General features: G+C 56.3%; 6 protein-coding genes across 6 annotated transcripts; 4 read left to right on the forward strand and 2 right to left on the reverse strand.

The window, feature by feature from the left end:
• Positions 1–377: 377 nt before the first annotated feature.
• On the forward strand, positions 378–950 carry TRAVEDRAFT_127414 (small heat shock protein; the record flags this gene model as incomplete). The annotated part of the gene is made up of 3 exons (XM_008042598.1): positions 378–517; positions 577–796; positions 852–950. The coding sequence occupies 3 exons, from the start codon at positions 378–380 to the stop codon at positions 948–950; spliced, it is 459 nt and encodes a 152-aa protein (XP_008040789.1).
• A 130-nt stretch (positions 951–1,080) lies between these two features.
• TRAVEDRAFT_38660 (uncharacterized protein) lies at positions 1,081–2,021 on the reverse strand (the record flags this gene model as incomplete). Its single annotated transcript, XM_008041950.1, has 3 exons — positions 1,081–1,675; positions 1,733–1,817; positions 1,865–2,021. The coding sequence occupies 3 exons, from the start codon at positions 2,019–2,021 to the stop codon at positions 1,081–1,083; spliced, it is 837 nt and encodes a 278-aa protein (XP_008040141.1).
• A 1,013-nt stretch (positions 2,022–3,034) lies between these two features.
• Positions 3,035–3,760, forward strand: TRAVEDRAFT_73285 (uncharacterized protein; the record flags this gene model as incomplete). The annotated part of the gene is made up of 2 exons (XM_008042599.1): positions 3,035–3,655; positions 3,713–3,760. 2 exons carry the CDS (start codon positions 3,035–3,037, stop codon positions 3,758–3,760), a joined length of 669 nt encoding a protein of 222 aa, XP_008040790.1.
• A 370-nt stretch (positions 3,761–4,130) lies between these two features.
• TRAVEDRAFT_49793 (Metallo-dependent phosphatase) lies at positions 4,131–5,436 on the forward strand (the record flags this gene model as incomplete). The annotated part of the gene is made up of 8 exons (XM_008042156.1): positions 4,131–4,371; positions 4,410–4,488; positions 4,540–4,613; positions 4,664–4,743; positions 4,794–4,911; positions 4,969–5,060; positions 5,116–5,355; positions 5,413–5,436. The coding sequence occupies 8 exons, from the start codon at positions 4,131–4,133 to the stop codon at positions 5,434–5,436; spliced, it is 948 nt and encodes a 315-aa protein (XP_008040347.1).
• Positions 5,437–5,645: 209 nt separating this feature from the next.
• On the reverse strand, positions 5,646–7,662 carry TRAVEDRAFT_128490 (amine oxidase; the record flags this gene model as incomplete). The annotated part of the gene is made up of 8 exons (XM_008042600.1): positions 5,646–5,779; positions 5,838–6,102; positions 6,186–6,290; positions 6,342–6,398; positions 6,458–6,766; positions 6,909–7,083; positions 7,135–7,210; positions 7,266–7,662. The coding sequence occupies 8 exons, from the start codon at positions 7,660–7,662 to the stop codon at positions 5,646–5,648; spliced, it is 1,518 nt and encodes a 505-aa protein (XP_008040791.1).
• A 5,053-nt stretch (positions 7,663–12,715) lies between these two features.
• Positions 12,716–14,867, forward strand: TRAVEDRAFT_65859 (uncharacterized protein). The gene is made up of 7 exons (XM_008042601.1): positions 12,716–12,798; positions 12,930–13,091; positions 13,152–13,310; positions 13,370–13,448; positions 13,511–13,639; positions 13,771–13,979; positions 14,038–14,867. Exons 1-7 carry the CDS (start codon positions 12,760–12,762, stop codon positions 14,311–14,313), a joined length of 1,053 nt encoding a protein of 350 aa, XP_008040792.1. The 5' UTR covers positions 12,716–12,759; the 3' UTR covers positions 14,314–14,867.
• Positions 14,868–16,328: the final 1,461 nt, after the last annotated feature.

A 16,328-nucleotide genomic window follows, 5' to 3' on the forward strand; every position in this document is an offset into this window, starting at 1 on the left:
ATGACTTGAGCCCACAGGTGGTCGTCGACGTTGAGCAGAAGTGCAGGCCCGGTCGTCAAGCGCCGCACAACTGTGGCGGCTATTGACGTCTATTTGTTCCATGTCCCAAAGGATATTTCCTACTCAACGCCGGGCGTCTACGGTGACTGCTTCTCGACAATTCTAGCGTGCACCTCATAGAACTCGAGACCCCTATGACCGACCGGGCACGTTCTAGGCACAACGGGAAGCGTGCACACATGGCGCTGAAATTTCTCGTGCGCATTCGCCTGCGCAGATATAAGAAGCCAGCGTATGCCCCCTGCTGCATACTACAAGAAACATAACCTTTCCGCACTGATACCCAGCTACCCTCTTCCATCACAAACCCCAGCTAAATGTCGCTCGTCAACTTCTTCAACGAGTTCGACCAGCTCTTCGACGAGGCGTTCGCCCGCCGTGCTGACGGCGGCAGCGACAACCAGCTGCAACACCAGCCCGGGAACGCCAACAACGCGCCTCGTGCCCTCCGCCCAAAGTAAGTCCACTCTTGTGCTAGCCTACTTCGTGTCGGCAAAACGCTAACGCTCGTCTCAGGATTGACCTCCACGAAGACAAGGACAAGAACCTCGTCACCGCGACGTTCGAGCTTCCGGGCATCAACAAGCAAGACGTCAACATCGAGGTCCGCAACAACGTCCTGAGCATCTCGGGCGAGTCCAAGTTCTCGTCGGACCGGGACGAGAAGGGCTATCTTGTGCGCGAGCGCCGCTTCGGACGCTTCGCGCGTTCTCTCCCGCTTCCTGAGGGCGTCAAGGTATGTTGTGCGTGCTTTTCATATCTGCGAGTAGCGTACTGACTTGCGCGCATAGCCCGAGGAAATCAAGGCGTCCATGGACAATGGTGTCCTCACCGTGACGTTCCCTAGGCAGACGCCTGAGCAACTTCCGAAGAGGATCTCCGTCGCTTGAACAAGACGGCGAACTATGTGGGCTTTGAATGTATCATGTTGTCAATTGTATCATAGTACATCCTGGATGTGTTCGTCTCACCTTGTATTTATACCTCTTCGCGCTCACAACACAGCTCGTTTTCGCATACCTATGGCGGTGCTGCACCCGACATGACCTCGTACAATCCGTCCATCTGTCTCCGGCCGAGATGCTCGCTCCAGAAGCGCATGATAGGCTGCCACTCCTCCTTCGACCGCGGCATACCCTCGCCTCGCACCTTCACCTCCTCGACCTTCGCGAATCCCTTCTTCAACTCGGCCACCGCGGCGGGACGCATGGCTGTCTCGGCCGGGGGTGGACGGTGGAAGATGAGCAGCGGGGTTGGACACGGCTTCGGCAGTGTAGGGTAGGACAGGAGGGGTCCGCACACGCTCACGACAGACCCGAGAGAGCGCGACGCAGGCACGGCAGACTGGATGTCGGATACAGAAGGGAGAGCCTTTTGCTGAGGCGAAAGCTCGCTGCTCCAGTACTTGAGTGCGAACTGGGCGGCGACACTCCCGCCTTGGGCGAAGCCGAAGAGGTGCATACGCTGCGGTGGCCATGCGCAGTCGTTGACGAGGTGATTGACGATCTTTGTCATGAGTTCCAGCGCGGACGTGGGGTTCGGATGTTCTAGGAGCTCCCCGAGGTGGTCGAAGGAGGGAAACCACTGATACGCCTCTTCGTACAGGTATGGAATCCTGCACAGATACAGGGTGAGGGGCAGCGACCCTCGACGTAATGGATACTATACGCACTTTTCGGGAGCTCGTAATGCTAGGGTAGCCGTCTGTGGCAGGTGTAGCTGATGGCCCAGCCTACCAAAAGGAATCTGGGTATCGCCTGCTCCAACATGAGAATTCGTGCGACGAGGAAGTGGCGGCACATACCTAGGCCATGAAGCAGAACAAGCAAGTTCTCATCCGTCCCATCGTCGCTCGGGTGATACACGAATGGCACAGAGATCGCGGAGGACTTCGGCGGCGTCTTCACTCTCGGTACCGTGCTTGTGGACTCCCGGATGGCGATCTCTCGCTCGCCCGACATCTTCAGAGTTGCGTTGGGGTGTGGAGACGCGTAGTGTACAGTGGTTGATACAGAAGTGGAGCTAGTCGTCGATATTCATGAGGTATGCGCACGATGTAGGCAGTGGAGAACGCTCTAGCAGACGTGCACAGGGATGTCGGCGCTCGCGGACCTTTCTTAGACTGCGTCGCCCGGACCGGGGGTCTGACGCGAGGTCTGGCAGGGTCTGACTGGGACGCGGGGGTCCGCACGTGACACATGATGTGTCTTAGAGAGGCGGGCGGCGCCGCCTCGGAGTCCGATTCTTCTGCTTACGGTTGAGCAGCATCGTGCAGTGCATACTGAACGTTATATGGTAGAGCGGGCGGCGCCACCGAGGCGGCAGACCGTTGGATGTCTGGCCATGAAACCTAATGGTAGTCAGTGGCCAGTATTTGCCAATGCGGCTACAGATTAGGTCTGTGAAAATACTTATGTATCATGGGGTATCCAGGTCATCTATTTGTGCCCTTGTTCATCTCGTATGTGGTGGTACTTGCTGATACGCATCAACCGCCGTCGGCGAAGTGAGCGAAACACCGTGGGAGTATGGTGCACAAAACGCACGTGACCCCTGCAACCTCCACTCGTTGATAACCGATTCTTTGGAAGAATCGGAACGTCATGTATAGCCAGAGCGCGCGGTCGGGACGTTGACCAGCCTCGCGCTCGACGTCGACCAAAGACTGCCCTCTACGTCCATTAGCTACGCGTCTTGCTTTCCAAATATACGCGCCTGACGCGTCTTCTGGTCTAAACTCCGCCTCTTGCTGCATTCGACGACTATGTTCAGCGACTCGCGCGGGGGACGGACTCGGCGCTGCAGCTGGATCTATGGAAAACTGCAGCGGAGATGCAGGTGAGCCTTACCGCTATCAGGTACATGAGTGGTCAAGCTGATAGAAGTATAGCACACACCACTTAACTTGGTCCAAGTTTGGCGTCGATTCAATACGGGTGCACTGAACAGCCCAAGCGGCCTCGTCACCTTTGCGATGCGCATACTCAGTATCGTTCCGAACACCGCACCCAGCGAACGCGAGTTCAGCAAGATGGGTGCCGTTCACACGAAGGAGAGGAGCCGTCTCGCAAACGAGCGAGTCAGGAAGATGGTCGCGGTCAAAGACGACATAACACGACTTCTCCCTTCCCCTCAAGTTCGCCACACTCCCCGCGTTGTCCTTGAGCCGACTCCATCCAACACCGACGCAGAGAACGACGCCCTTGACCCGACAGCAGACGCTGAACGTCCTGAAGGTTCGCTGGGAGATCCGGAAACCGACAGCTCGGACGAACAGCTTTCATTCTCAGCGATCGTCGACAACTTCCTGGTAGCTGCAGCACTATTCGACCACGCCGCCGAGACGTCGACCACCCATGCCGTGCCCAATCCCTCACCTGATGTGTCTATAGTTCGCGCGCAGGACTTGTATGACCTCCTCCTTAGCACCATCTTCGATTACAGCTCTGCGGCCTTCGCCAAGGTTGCGCACGAGGTATGGACCGAAGGTGCGCTCATGCTGGAAGCTGAGCTGCGTCATCACGAACACCCTCCTCCTATCACCAACCCCACTACGCCTTCGGATGTCTATCAGCGGCGGTGCTCTGGCTTCCGGGTCTGGTCACCTCGGACTGGCGTACTATATGTACTAATCTTGTATTCGCGCTTGTAGCAGTCCAATCTCCGCTCAATAAATGTTGCACACTCTCCTTGTCCATAAGTTATTACCTATGTATATATTTACAGCGCGTGTTGTCAACCTCCCGGCTTCTGCGTTTCGTTTTCTTGTCTACTGGATTGTCTCGAGCACCCCGGTCGAGTCACGTGCGGACCTCGACCGGGGTCCGACCTCCAAAGGTCCGACCTGGAGGTCCGCAGGTCTGTCCGCGGTCCGACTTGGTCAGCAACATCCCTGGACGTGCATGTCGCGGTCGACGGCGAAGAGCATGCCGCCGGCGCTTGTTTCCCCTCCTCCCTCTCCGCCGCCATCTCCGTCTCCTCATCCTTGCCATCTCTGTCTCAGCTCTATCTAGGATCCTCTACCCATTTCATACCTTGTCTGATCAGCAGGGCTCTCTGATTCCTTCGCAATGGCTACCTTCGACCCTGATAGATGGCTTGCTCAGCTCATGGAATGCCAACACCTACCCGAAGCCGATATGAAGGTCCTCTGCGACCGCGTGCGCTCCATCCTCCTCGAGGAGTCCAACATCCAGCCTGTGTCAAGTCCGGTCACCATCTGCGGCGACATACATGGCCAGTTCTGGGACCTACTCGAGCTCCTGAGGAAAGGGGGCATGGTCCCGGAGACGAGCTACATTTTCATGGCACGTATGTACTCCTTCAGCGAGCCCAGAAGGACTGCTCAGACTTTGGACAGGGTGACTTTGTCGACCGCGGACACTACAGCCTGGAGACGGTCTCGCTATTACTGGTGCTGAAGGCAAAGTCAGGACTTGTGCTCTGTAGGCGGGGTTTGCTGTTGAGATAGCTTGCCAGATACCCGGACAAGGTCACGCTGCTGCGGGGAAACCATGAGAGTAGACAGATCACGCAGGTGTACGGTTTCTACGGTGCGTACTATCATTCCCATCTCGTGGACTTCTCTACAACTGATGTGTAGATGAATGCCAACAGAAGTACGGCTCGGCGCTGGTGTGGAAGGCGTGTTGTAGCGTGTTCGACTATCTCAACTTGGCTGCGGTGCGTACGTCTCGTTCAATGTTTCACTAAAAGTTCCTAAGAGCCCTCAGATCATCGATGGGGAGACACTATGTGTACACGGAGGTCTATCCCCGGACATCCGTACATTAGACCAAATCCGAGTGCTTTCAAGAGCGCAAGAGATCCCGCACGAGGGAGCATTCTGCGGTAAGTGCTCTCCAAACATAGTGTTGGAAGGATATACGGCTTAGGTGTCGCTGCCAGACCTCATGTGGTCAGATCCAGACGAAGTGGACAATTGGGCGGTCAGTCCACGCGGAGCAGGCTGGCTCTTCGGCGGGAGCGTAACGCGGGAGGTGCGCGTGGATTATTACTTCAGGCGTGCTGCACCACTGACTCTCATACCCACAGTTTAATCACGTCAACTCACTACGGCTCATCGCACGCGCACATCAACTGGTACAAGAAGGGTACAAATACATGTTCGACGAGCAGCTCGTTACCGTTTGGTCTGCGCCAAATTACTGCTACCGATGCGGGAATATGGCTTCGATCCTCACGATTCGACCAGACGGGGAGCGATCATTCACCGTGTATGACGCTGCGCCTGAAAATGAGCGAGACAAGGGTATGCTGCGGACAAGGAAGATGGTAAGCACAAGTGCGAGTCATTGATAACTCTCGCTAAAGCTGAAGCTTCCCGTGCAGGGAAACATGCCGTACTTTGTATAGATGTACATTATTGTGATTGTATTTGGTTGCCTCGAGTCATCGACGGTTTGCCTACCGAACGGTTCAGGTTCAAGGTATGTCTGGCCACACATAAAATGTTACTGCGTTACTACAGGTATGTTATACAAGTACATGCTGAAATCGCATATGCTGACAAGCTGATGTCGTACAAGATGGCAAGATAAGTCGAAGCGCGGGAAGGTAATGTTCTACGCAATATCATATGGCAGCGCATTCCGGACACGGTCGACGTGCTCCAGCCCCAGGCAGCCGCCTCCGTATATGCACTCCGCGATCATCAACGCGATTTCGCGGCCTTCGGAGTATGCCCCATGCAAATATCCTATCCATGCCGAGTACTCATGAGACTCCAACCTAGGTACGCAGATCATACCACTCACCGAAATGCATCTTACTCGTCGCTTCGCCCGCGAACCAGAGCCGTTCCTCCACGTTGGCACGCAGGTTGACCTGGTGCTCGCTCAAGAAGTTCGCCGGCCAGTTCGAGTACGACCCGCGGAACAGCGGATCGCTGTACCACCGCTGGAAGTAGAAGTCGAGCGGGGCTGGGATTGTCGCGTTGGGGAACATGGTGCGCAGCACGGACAAGATCTCTTTCTGTACGGCCGAGTCTGCCATGGACTCGATGCGGCGTGAGAAGTCGCCCTGTGCGGTATGTCGTCGATCATCAGGATCCAGATCGAGAGGTGAGTGAGCAGTGCTCAGGCACGAATGGGAGGATCACTCACGGTAGCTGTCACGAACAGGATACCACTTCCGGGGAGCAGTCCATCGTGGTCGAGCGACTGCCAGACCGGATATCGACCTCGCTCGTGGTCAGCGTACAACGCCATCTGTCGGGCTTGTCAGTGTGGAAGAACCCGCAGTTGCGTTATACTTTGCACCTCGGTGTCGAACCAAAACCTGTGCGGGAACTGCAAGAATATCTTTGTGTACGTTCCCTACTTAAAATGCTTAATGATTCGCTCACAGCCATAGGCAATGTAGGAAATAGACGTACCATCGCCATACTGTGGATGGCCTCCTGCTTCCATCCCGGCAAAGAAGGCACGAACTGCACGTCATTATGCTGCAACACCCCCAGGCTGAACGTGCACAGCGCGTAGTCCGCCGCGAGTTCGGTCTCATCAGACAGAGTGACCACCACACCCCGCTTCGTCGTGTGGATTGCGGCCACAGTGGAATCCAACTTCACGCGACTCTCGTCCAGGAACGCGCTGGCCTCCTCTTGGATGAGCGCCTTGAAGCCCCGCTGGTCTATCGAAAGTAAGTTCTCGTGCGAGAACGTGCGGAACGTGCGATTATGGGCCTATTCATTCGTCAGCGAGGTCGTGTTGTCTCGAGGCGCCAAGCTCTACCGGAAAGACCAGCCGCCGCAGCTACCGTGGTGCGCGCGAGTCCCCGCCGCGATAAGCCAGAACGCCCGAGGGGTGAGCAGCGGAGCTATGTACCCAGGCTGAAGCGAGCCAAGACGTCTCCTCAGGCGTCGCGCCGAACTCCCAGTCGAATTGGTAGTACTCCGCAGCCCGCTCCTGCGGCGAGGACGGTCGGGTCCCGGAAAGCGAATATCCACTCCGCGCGGTCATATCGACGAGCCGCTGTGGGACTCGTGCACCTGTGACAACGCTCAGTCGGTCGGCGAAATCGCTTCATCAGACCAACGCACCGGCCAAGGACGTCAACTTGTCAAAGTTCTTGATCGACTCTTGGAAGACGTCCTCAAAGTCGGATGGCCCCGAGTAGTCGTACGTCGCTGAGCCAGGAATATATCGGTCGCGAAGGCAAGCTCACCGATGGCAGGCACTCACCGACACTACCGAAGAACTCACTGGAATGCATCGATATGTTGTGCTTCTTCGCCAGCTCCCAGATCGGATTTGCAGGGCCGTTCCCCGTCTGCGTCCCTTGTACCCAGTTCGCGCCGAGCTCCACCGTCCAGCGGTTGCCTGCCGCGCCGAACTCGTGACTCATCATTCGCCCGCCGAGCTCGGGTCGCGCCTCGATGATCATGAAGTCGTCGATGCCTTGTTCATGCAACGTCCGCGCGGCGATGACTCCGGCGACACCACCACCCAAAATGAGGACCTTGGCGTCCTTCCGCTTGACGTCAAGGACGCTTTGCGTCCCGGGTGTAACTGGGAAGGCCAGCGAGCCGAGGCATGTCGCGAGCAGAATCAGAGGTGAGGTGTACGACCAGTGCAGCATTGCTGGACAGCGCTGAGCGTTCGGGGTTAGCTCTGGAGACGTCGCACGGAGCGTCAGCCTGTCGACTGGAGGTGAGACATGCGCGATATGGCACTTATATGTGTGTCGCTCGTGAGACGAAGCCGGCCTTATCGAGACCGGTGCGGTCTGAAGCCACTCATGTCCGCCCTTCGCAGCGCGGTTGGAAGCCCCACGGTAGCCAACCGGGCTTAACAGCACTGACACCACGAGGCTGTAGGGTTCCCGCAAACGGACACGAAGACGCCAAGGTGGTATCAGGCTCGTCACTAGTGTCTCTCATGGAGCGCCACGACGTCCGGAGCCTGCAGGCGCTGCACCGTACGTACCTTGTCCCTTCATGATCTGCGCGAGCTATATTCATAGTCGTTCTCGGTACATTATATTCTTTGAGATTTCAGCCGGAGCGTGGTCGATGAAACAACGTTTGAACCGAGTATCTCCCCTGACCGAAGAACGGTCTGGGAAGGGGCGCTTCCATGGCGTCCCGACGTCTCACTTGCCGTAACGTGCGGCAACGCTCGCACGCGACCTCCCTGGAGGTACGGCTTGCCACGGTTTCTGCGATAAGGCGACCGCCCCCGTTCGGATCTTGGTGCGTTGCTGTCTATCTATGGGGCCTCAAAGGCTGTCTGCCAGCGTTGGTGATCGAATTCTTTGGGGTGGCACCGTATATTTCCTCGTACGTCCTTGGCGAAAGGTGAGTGGCTCGGTGTTGACATACGGAACTAGTACCACAAAGCCACACCGCAGATAACTGCGAATAAGGCAATTCACTGCGGATCCTTGCAGTCGCGCGTGTCTAACAGGTCAAACCGTGCGTTTGCGATAACGTTTCGAAGTGGCCCCATATCAGTCACGCGCTTGAACGCGCTCGGGTCTCAAATGTTGTCGAAGGAAGCTCGGTGTTTGCGCATTGGTTAAAGCCTTCGAGGGGACAAGTCACGTACGCCTGCGACCTTCCAGTTCTCAGTGAGTTCAAGCAAAGTTTGAACATGCTCCATCGATACTGATTATCTGTTCCTTCATCGCACCAGGCAACTAGACTCAGGTCACATTCCTACACATGGTATGTTGTCGCCCTTGCCTAAACTATCACGCTGTTCTCATAGGATCCGCAGGTTCGCCGATGTCGCTATGACTCAGTGTACAGTCTAATTATTCGCGCTGCACCGTGTGGAGGTGGGCGAGTTGCAGCTGATGAATCGTGCAGAGTCCTCTCATCCTCACTCGCAGCAAGCGAATGATCCCGATGGCTGCGGCTGCCTCAAGTCCGTACGCAATGCATGTATGTTTGGCCTGTGGCCTTGTCGGCGAACAACGTCGGATATGCACAGCACATATCAATCAGAATCAGCAGAAGACGGCCAACAACGTTCAAATTGCGCTGTCCCGCAGCATGCTCTCGACTGTGCACGTCGCCATCACAAGGTACAAGCTGTCTAGTCTGCACTGCGACGCTGCGAACACTGCAGGTGAACGCGGGGACAGGTTTGCAACGTTCACAGTTCGACGCTGCGTGGTTTATCACGTTCTCCTGACATCTCGACGTGCGCATGGTCACTGCGCCATCTCTGTCTGCATTACACGGCGTCTAAAGCGCTGATGCATGACACAACCGCAGGCGGCCGGCGAGACACAGAGCCCGAAGGAGAAACTCGCGCTCTAGTATTGGGACTCTCAACGATGAGATAGACTTCGGAAGGTCTGGTGAGCTCTTCGCAAATAGCGTCTTCTATGTTTTCTGATGCTTCATCAACACCGGAGATTCCTCCGGCCGGCGCCGGTGGACGTGTCTTTGCTTCCACCTGGCTGCGTACAAACCATCCTAAGCACCGGTCATGCTGACGGAGTCGTGCTCGCAAGACATCTTTAGCCCATGGTACGAGTAGAGATCCCATGATTGCCAATCTTCTGCGTCGTTACTTACCACTCATCTTCCTGAAAGGCCTTGCGATGAAGTGGCTGGTTTATTCACCGATCGCGAATGCCTGTTCGACGTGAGTTACGTTGAGTCGAACATCGCAGTCAGATCGCGCAGGTTGAGGATTCTTTTGCTCGGGTTTTGCATATGCCATGCCTTGCATCTTCATGCCATCTGATCCCCCGTAGATGTTGGTATACATGTTCTCCCGGTACGCCGCCGACAGGTATCTGTTCTCACGGAGATTAGGTGAGCATTTCAACACAGGACGGCGTAAGTGCATTGCCTATCACTGCCTAGTAGGCACGCTGACGCTCTTTCCAACTTTAACCTTGCGCATACCTCCATGATCATTGTCGAATTTACAGATGGTTACAGCGATATCTAAAGCCGCCTGCGGAGCGCTCCCGGCGTCCATGAGCGACAAGAGACATCAAGTTAACTCATTCGAGCCAGCGACCCGCGCCAGTACCGTGACCTACAGGTTTCGCACAAAGCGATTTATACGACGCGACGTCGTCTTGTAGTGTCGATTTCGGTGAGTTGTTTTCCTTCGAACCCTACGTCCTGTGAGCTAACGTATTTGCAACCTTGGACGCTCGGTTGACTGGTTGACTCGTGCCCACATGGTTAGCTGACAGCCATTGACAGGCCGGAGCCCGGTCTATTCATCCTTCAATGTACAATCACCTGCAAAAATGGCATTCATGTGGACTCGATGCACTCGCTGATGCTACAAGATCGCGTCACACGGGTATCTTTTCGGCTGCCAATGCTTCTCGGGGGCCTGGGCGGCTTCACGGCGAAGTCCGCGTTGGCTGGGAGAGTGCGTCCCTCGCACCCTTTTGCGGTTCTCAAACTTCTCAGACGTCTATACCGTTTGCTCATCTACTTGGCCGTCACAATTGTGAGCATGCATGGCGAGAAGTGTCTACTTCGTGTCACCAGGACCTATGCTTTCAGGTCAGTGCGGCAGTGCTGATGGTAAATGTACTGCCTTCAATTTTGTATAATGAAATTAACTTATAACTCAAGCGCCATCCAGGGACAGCGCGGCCCCGACATCGGCCGTAGTGTGGGCGACGCGCCAGAGTCTATTTGGGGATGACGCCGAGGACCGCTGGCGGAGTCGGGCCGCCCCGATTCACTCTTGTCTGGGATGAATGAGGAAAGTGAGTTGGCGTCGGGAAGCTGGAACCAAAGGGGCTCGCGTCGGGATCGCGTCCACAACCGACGAGGAAACGTCACTGTTTCGGTTTGGAGCGGCGATAGCGCCTTCACATCGACGGTCCGCGGGCTTCGGCCTCGACACGTTGTCTCTCGCCGTTCGGGACCCTGAAAGCGATGAATGTGATCTGCAACGCCACAGAGGCGCCTCCAGCATTGCCTAGCGAAGATTGTGGTACGCCGTAGCTGCTCACCGTTCACCAACATACTGACCTTAGACTCCTCACTGAGGGACGAATTTTACGTTCCGCAACCCAGCGGCCGGCTGACCTGATCAATCTCCCATGGCCACGTTCTCGAGCAGTGGAGAAGCATGGTGAGAAGACAGTTTTTTCTACGCAACGCCCTTCGAAAAGATGAAGAATGCAGTAATCCGTAGGACTGCTCCCACGTCCTCGCGAGCACCCTCGAAAACGCTTCAACCATCGGCATCGGTCCGCCTTTGTGGGTGCTTCGATCCGCGTACGCTGGCCTGCTGACCGTCTCCTAACAGCGCGTGAACGGGTCTCGAATGGCGACTGTGGTCAGAGTCGCTTTCTCTTCGGAGTCCGCTGGTGGAGGGCGATAGGAGGTGATACCTCGTTTGGCAGTTCCCCGTGCACCGACTTGCAGAGTCCTTCTGATCGGAGATGGCCGCGATATTGTTTGCAATGCGTTGCCCCCGAAGCCCGAAGCCCTCGCTCGTAGCGAACTTCCCCTACTGTGATATGAAAGGTAAGGACGGGAGCGATTCGTTGGCATCCTGCAGTGTCGCAAGGATACTACCATACGTTCGGACGCTTTCTTTCTCATAAGCCCGTGCCCCGGTTGCGCATATGGGATAGATAGTGCTGACATCTGACTTTGATGGTAGCCTGCACTTGACGACACTCGTGCGAAGGGTACGCAGCCCGTTAACGTAGCGCCACCAAGGCTCCGGCCTCTCAACGATTTCTCGCGCTCCATCAGCTTCTGGGTTGGCCAATCCCCTTCTTGAGATCTCTGACCTGTCGCTTACTTTATCATATGTAGATTTCACAATCAGAGCAGCACCTGTTATGGGATATAACAAAGCCACGCGCGGCGGATGCAATGTTCACCCTTTTTATACTGCCGTGCAATCTTTCCCAGCGCGCAGTCCTAGAGACACCGAGGCCTGCTACATAGCCGTCCGGGACCGCCTCAAATAGGACGTCTAGGCGAGTTCAGGGTGAGCGGCTGCTTGTAACACATTTGTGGGCAATCGCTGCTCTCTGACGTGCAGTCTTTGACTGGCGACTCGGGAAACGGTTGGGCGAAGAACAACGAGCTCCAGCAACAGACTGCGTCGGCTCCACGGCCAGGGCCAGAGCGCCTCGGCTAATCTACAGGCTTCTCTGCGCTGAACCAGAACACATCCATGTGCCAGCGATGGCCAGAATGCGGGCTTAACGTGAGGGCGCGCCGGCCCAATTTGGATACGAACACAGCCAGCGAACTCCATCAAACGGGGCACGAGAAGTTTGCCGGACGCTTCGCGGAGTCTTCTGCCCTCCACTGGCAGGAGCACGCCGACGCTTCTCCGGATGGCCGTGGACGTGGAAAGCCGCGAGGCCCCCGCAGAGGACGCTTCAGCGCGTCACACCGGCGCATCATTCCGGGGTGCAAGCGTATCTGTGTCGCAAGTCGCCATCTGGTCAGCGGATCTCCAGCGCGATGAATCTCAGGCTTGCCGCTCGGACGCTTGCGAGTGACGCCCTGCGCTCCCGCTCCTTTGCGACATGCCATACATGCCCCCGCTGCCGTACAGCTAGACTCCCAGATCGAGCAGCGGTCGAATCAAAGTACGACCCTTCTCGCCTCGATACTGATATAAACCCCCGGGCCCAGCCCTCCTTCCGTGCCAAAACCCTGCCCCCCACCCCCTACTGTCGCACCTAGTCTTCTCGTCCCGCAGACGCCGTGCAGACATGTCCGCCGAAGAGACTTTCCCGCTAGCCAGAGCTGAGGTACGTTCGCCATCCCGGTCCCCCTGCCAAGCCCGTACCCGTCTCCCTCTCCCTCATCCGTCGTCCTCGAATCCTGCATCCGGACTAGCGTCGATCATGCACAATGCTGATCCGTCTTGCTTTCCCCACAGCTCATAGCGCTGTTTCTCGAGTCGATGATGTTTGGGGCGTTCACGGTGCTCTATGCCATCGCCATCTGGATTCTGCTATACAGGGAGAAGGTCCGGGGCAGATCTACACTCAACAGGGCGCTCTTCGGTACCACAACAATCATGTGGTTGCTCTCTGTCGCGGTACGTCCTCTCGTCTTCCCCTCTTCATTGTACGCAGCGCGCTCAATGCGCGACGTCTAGCATCTTGCGATAGATGTCACGCGTGCTATTAAGGGCTTTGTGGAGTGGGGCGGGTCGCCGAACGGGACCAACGACTTCTACGCACGGATCAGCGACCCGACTTTCGTCGCGAAGAACGTCGTCTACATCACCATGACCCTCGTTGCGGACTTCTTCGTCGTACGTGCATGCTTTCGTTTTCGCTCTGCTATTATTTGCTCACTACGGCTGTGCATCAGACGTACCGGTTGTTCGTTGTGTGGGGTCGTGTCTGGTGGATCCTCATTGGGCCTTGCATCTTGCTCCTCGCGACCGCAGGTGCGTCTTTCTATATCTTCATGCACTGAACAATTTGCCTCATTGCCTCCGCATTTCAACAGTGGCCGGGTACGGCGCTTGTGTGGAGATTGGCCTGGCGCAGGAAGGCAACGCCATCTTCGCGGACAACCTTCAGCCGTGGATCCGTGCATTCTTCTCGCTGTCTTTGACCACCAACCTATTGGCTACCTGTGAGTTGTTCTCTCCATCTGGTCCGACTCTTCCAATACCCGACTCTCGCCGGACGATGACCTTCTCACCTCCTTGAAACTCCGCTCCCAATGACAATCTTCCGGCGTTCGCTCATGCTTCTTTTCTCCAGTGCTGATCGCCGCGCGCATCATGTGGTCGAACCGGCGTGTGCGCAAGTACCGTGCTAACGGGGCAGCTGTGGGCTCCCACTGGGAGGTCGTCGAGACGATGATCCAGTCCGCCGCCGTCTACTCCGCCGCGCTCGCTTCACTCTTGGGCACGTACCTTGCTGGCTCGAACGCACAGTACATCTGCGTCGACATTCTGCAGCCCCTCATCGTAAGTCTCTGTCATACACCGCCTTTCGCGCTTAGGTGGCTGACGCGCGCGCGTGTAGGGTGTGGTGTTCACGCTCATCATCATCCGTGTCGGACTCGGGTACACCATGAACGACTCCGTCAGTGGTGGCGGTGCGGGCGGGAACATCTCCGACCGTGCGGGTCCTGCCTCGCACCTGCAGACCATTGGTGGACACGCCTACCCTCTCCAGCCGGTCGCGATCAATGTCTCCGTCAGCCGCACGCACGATCGGGCGAGCTTCGATGGCTTCGACCAGAAGGGCGTCCGGCAGGACATCAGTGACGTCGAGAGCGGCAAGGCACCATCGGAGTGAGAGCGACTCGCTCGCCCACCTACAGCATCCGCCCCCTTCCGAGCTTCGACGGAGCGCGATTGAATACTAGGTTGTATTTATCTCCGCTGCAGCCGGGGCGCGCGCTCCGAAGGGGGCACATCGCGCCGCGCTCGAATCCTGTACGATAGGTGATGCATGCGGGCGGGGCTACCTCCTCACCCCGCCCGCCGCGCCGCTGTCAGTGTCTATACCAAAACCTTCACTGGATGCCGCCGTCTCTCCCCTCTCTCGCCGTTGCGTCGGCTGGCCTCCGTCCGCTCGTTTCGTTCATCGCTTTGTATCCGTTCTTTCTGCAACACACTCTGGCTTCACGCTTGCCCATCGTCGTATCCTTTAGTCGCTCATGCTGTGGCATTTCCGCTCTCAGTGTATCACCCCAACTCTTTCAGCGCATGGCGCGCGTCGATGAGCACTTCGAGGGCCTCGACGCGTAGGATCGCGCATTCGTAGTGTAGATATTGACGAACCATACGTGTTAGAGTTAATTGTAGAGATAGGGAACATACACGCCGTTAACGTAACTTGCCTCTAATGGTCCTTACATCGTGAGACGTGCCTCCATGATGCCGTTTGCTCGTAGTATTCGTGTGAGCACATGTGAGGTCGATCTACCGTACGCTCCTCGTTTGAGTTGCATCCTCAAATCATCGTTGGATGAGTGGTAACATTCGTTGCCGCTGGGCTATCACGGGCGGTCGCTATGTCCGATCGTCGCTCAGCGCTTGAAGTGCGTCTTCCAGCTCCGAGGAGTCAGTCAGCAGATGCCTCCAGCCGGCGCAGCGTGAGGCCGAGGCATCTCGCCCGAGTCGTGCGACGGGAGCGGCATCCCGCGCGCGAAGAGACAGCACGCGACGGCGGCGCGGGCAATACTGGGGCAATATCCCGCTCAGTGAAGGGCGCCCCGAAACAAGGAGTCAACGCGACGGCGGATACGCGGGTTTGGGGTGGAGGCTTGCGAGTCGCGGGACGGAGAGAGCGGTGCAGGTAGTTCGTTTATTCGAACTTGAGGACGCACAGCTGTTCAACGTTGATATTGTTCCCCGATTTTCAAAAGTAGCGTTTGGACAGGCTCCCGGTGGGCCATTCTTTGAGTTTGGAGGTGGTTCGTCGATGCTCCGTTCCATGCTGGATCTGTGCGCTCCGCTGCTCCACACGCGGAGAGATCCTTGTATCGTCGGTGGCGGAGACACAGCGTTGCATATGCAGACCGTCCCTCAACTCAATAGTTAGCCTTTTGCTTGTTCCGAAGCTCCTCTCGCATCGACCTGAACCCTACAATCAGTCGAAAATTGCTGTCATTCCCACTGCGGAACACACTCACCACCAAACGTCCGATCCTCTGCCCATCTGCATCAGACCTGGCTTTCCCGAGCGAAGAGGAAGACCGCGACATCGCGACGGCGCCGTGTACGGCCAACTTCGCCAGCTCACCCGTCAGGCTGCGTTAGGGTTGTCGACCTGGCGACCGCGCAGCGCCGAGACCTGCAGCGTTCAGCCCACCACACTGCATAGAAATGACCGTTTTCCGATAGAGAAAAGGATGGGAAAAGGCAGCATTAATCAGACAAAATGTAGTAGCCTTTCCCTATCAGGAATGTGAGAATAAATGACAAACCAATCGCCGTCGAAAATCTCGAACTTTTACAAGACTAATGCGGGACAAAAGAAGCAGCCCTTTCCACTTGTGAACACGATAGCATATTTGCTAGCGGAAAGGGTATTGGAGATGATCAAGATCGGCCAGTATGGCAAAGGCTACGCTTAACTCATGATCGCATTACAACCATCTTCGGAGAGCAAAGATGTAAAGTTTCTCGTGGCATCATGCGGTACGATTTTGCGATAGTATTAATACGAAGCCTATTAGAGGCAGAATCATGGTTTAGATAACTTAAACATTGCCACGCCTTTTGTCCGTACGCAAAGGCTTTCGATTGCTCGATGTAAAAAGCGATCATGATCACCTCTAGAGAAATGACTAACATGTTGCCTCT

This window comes from Trametes versicolor (genome assembly GCF_000271585.1).
Source record: "Trametes versicolor FP-101664 SS1 unplaced genomic scaffold TRAVEscaffold_8, whole genome shotgun sequence".
Lineage (NCBI taxonomy): Eukaryota > Fungi > Basidiomycota > Agaricomycetes > Polyporales > Polyporaceae > Trametes > Trametes versicolor.

Bases quoted from the DNA above. Each gene is read 5' to 3' on its own strand.
- TRAVEDRAFT_65859 (XM_008042601.1), top strand. From the start codon at position 12,760: ATGTCCGCCGAAGAGACTTTCCCGCTAGCCAGAGCTGAG. The intron at 12,799-12,929 runs GTACGTTCGCCA...CTTTCCCCACAG, and splicing joins TCCCGCTAGCCAGAGCTGAG to CTCATAGCGCTGTTTCTCGA. The intron at 13,980-14,037 runs GTAAGTCTCTGT...GCGCGCGTGTAG, and splicing joins ACATTCTGCAGCCCCTCATC to GGTGTGGTGTTCACGCTCAT.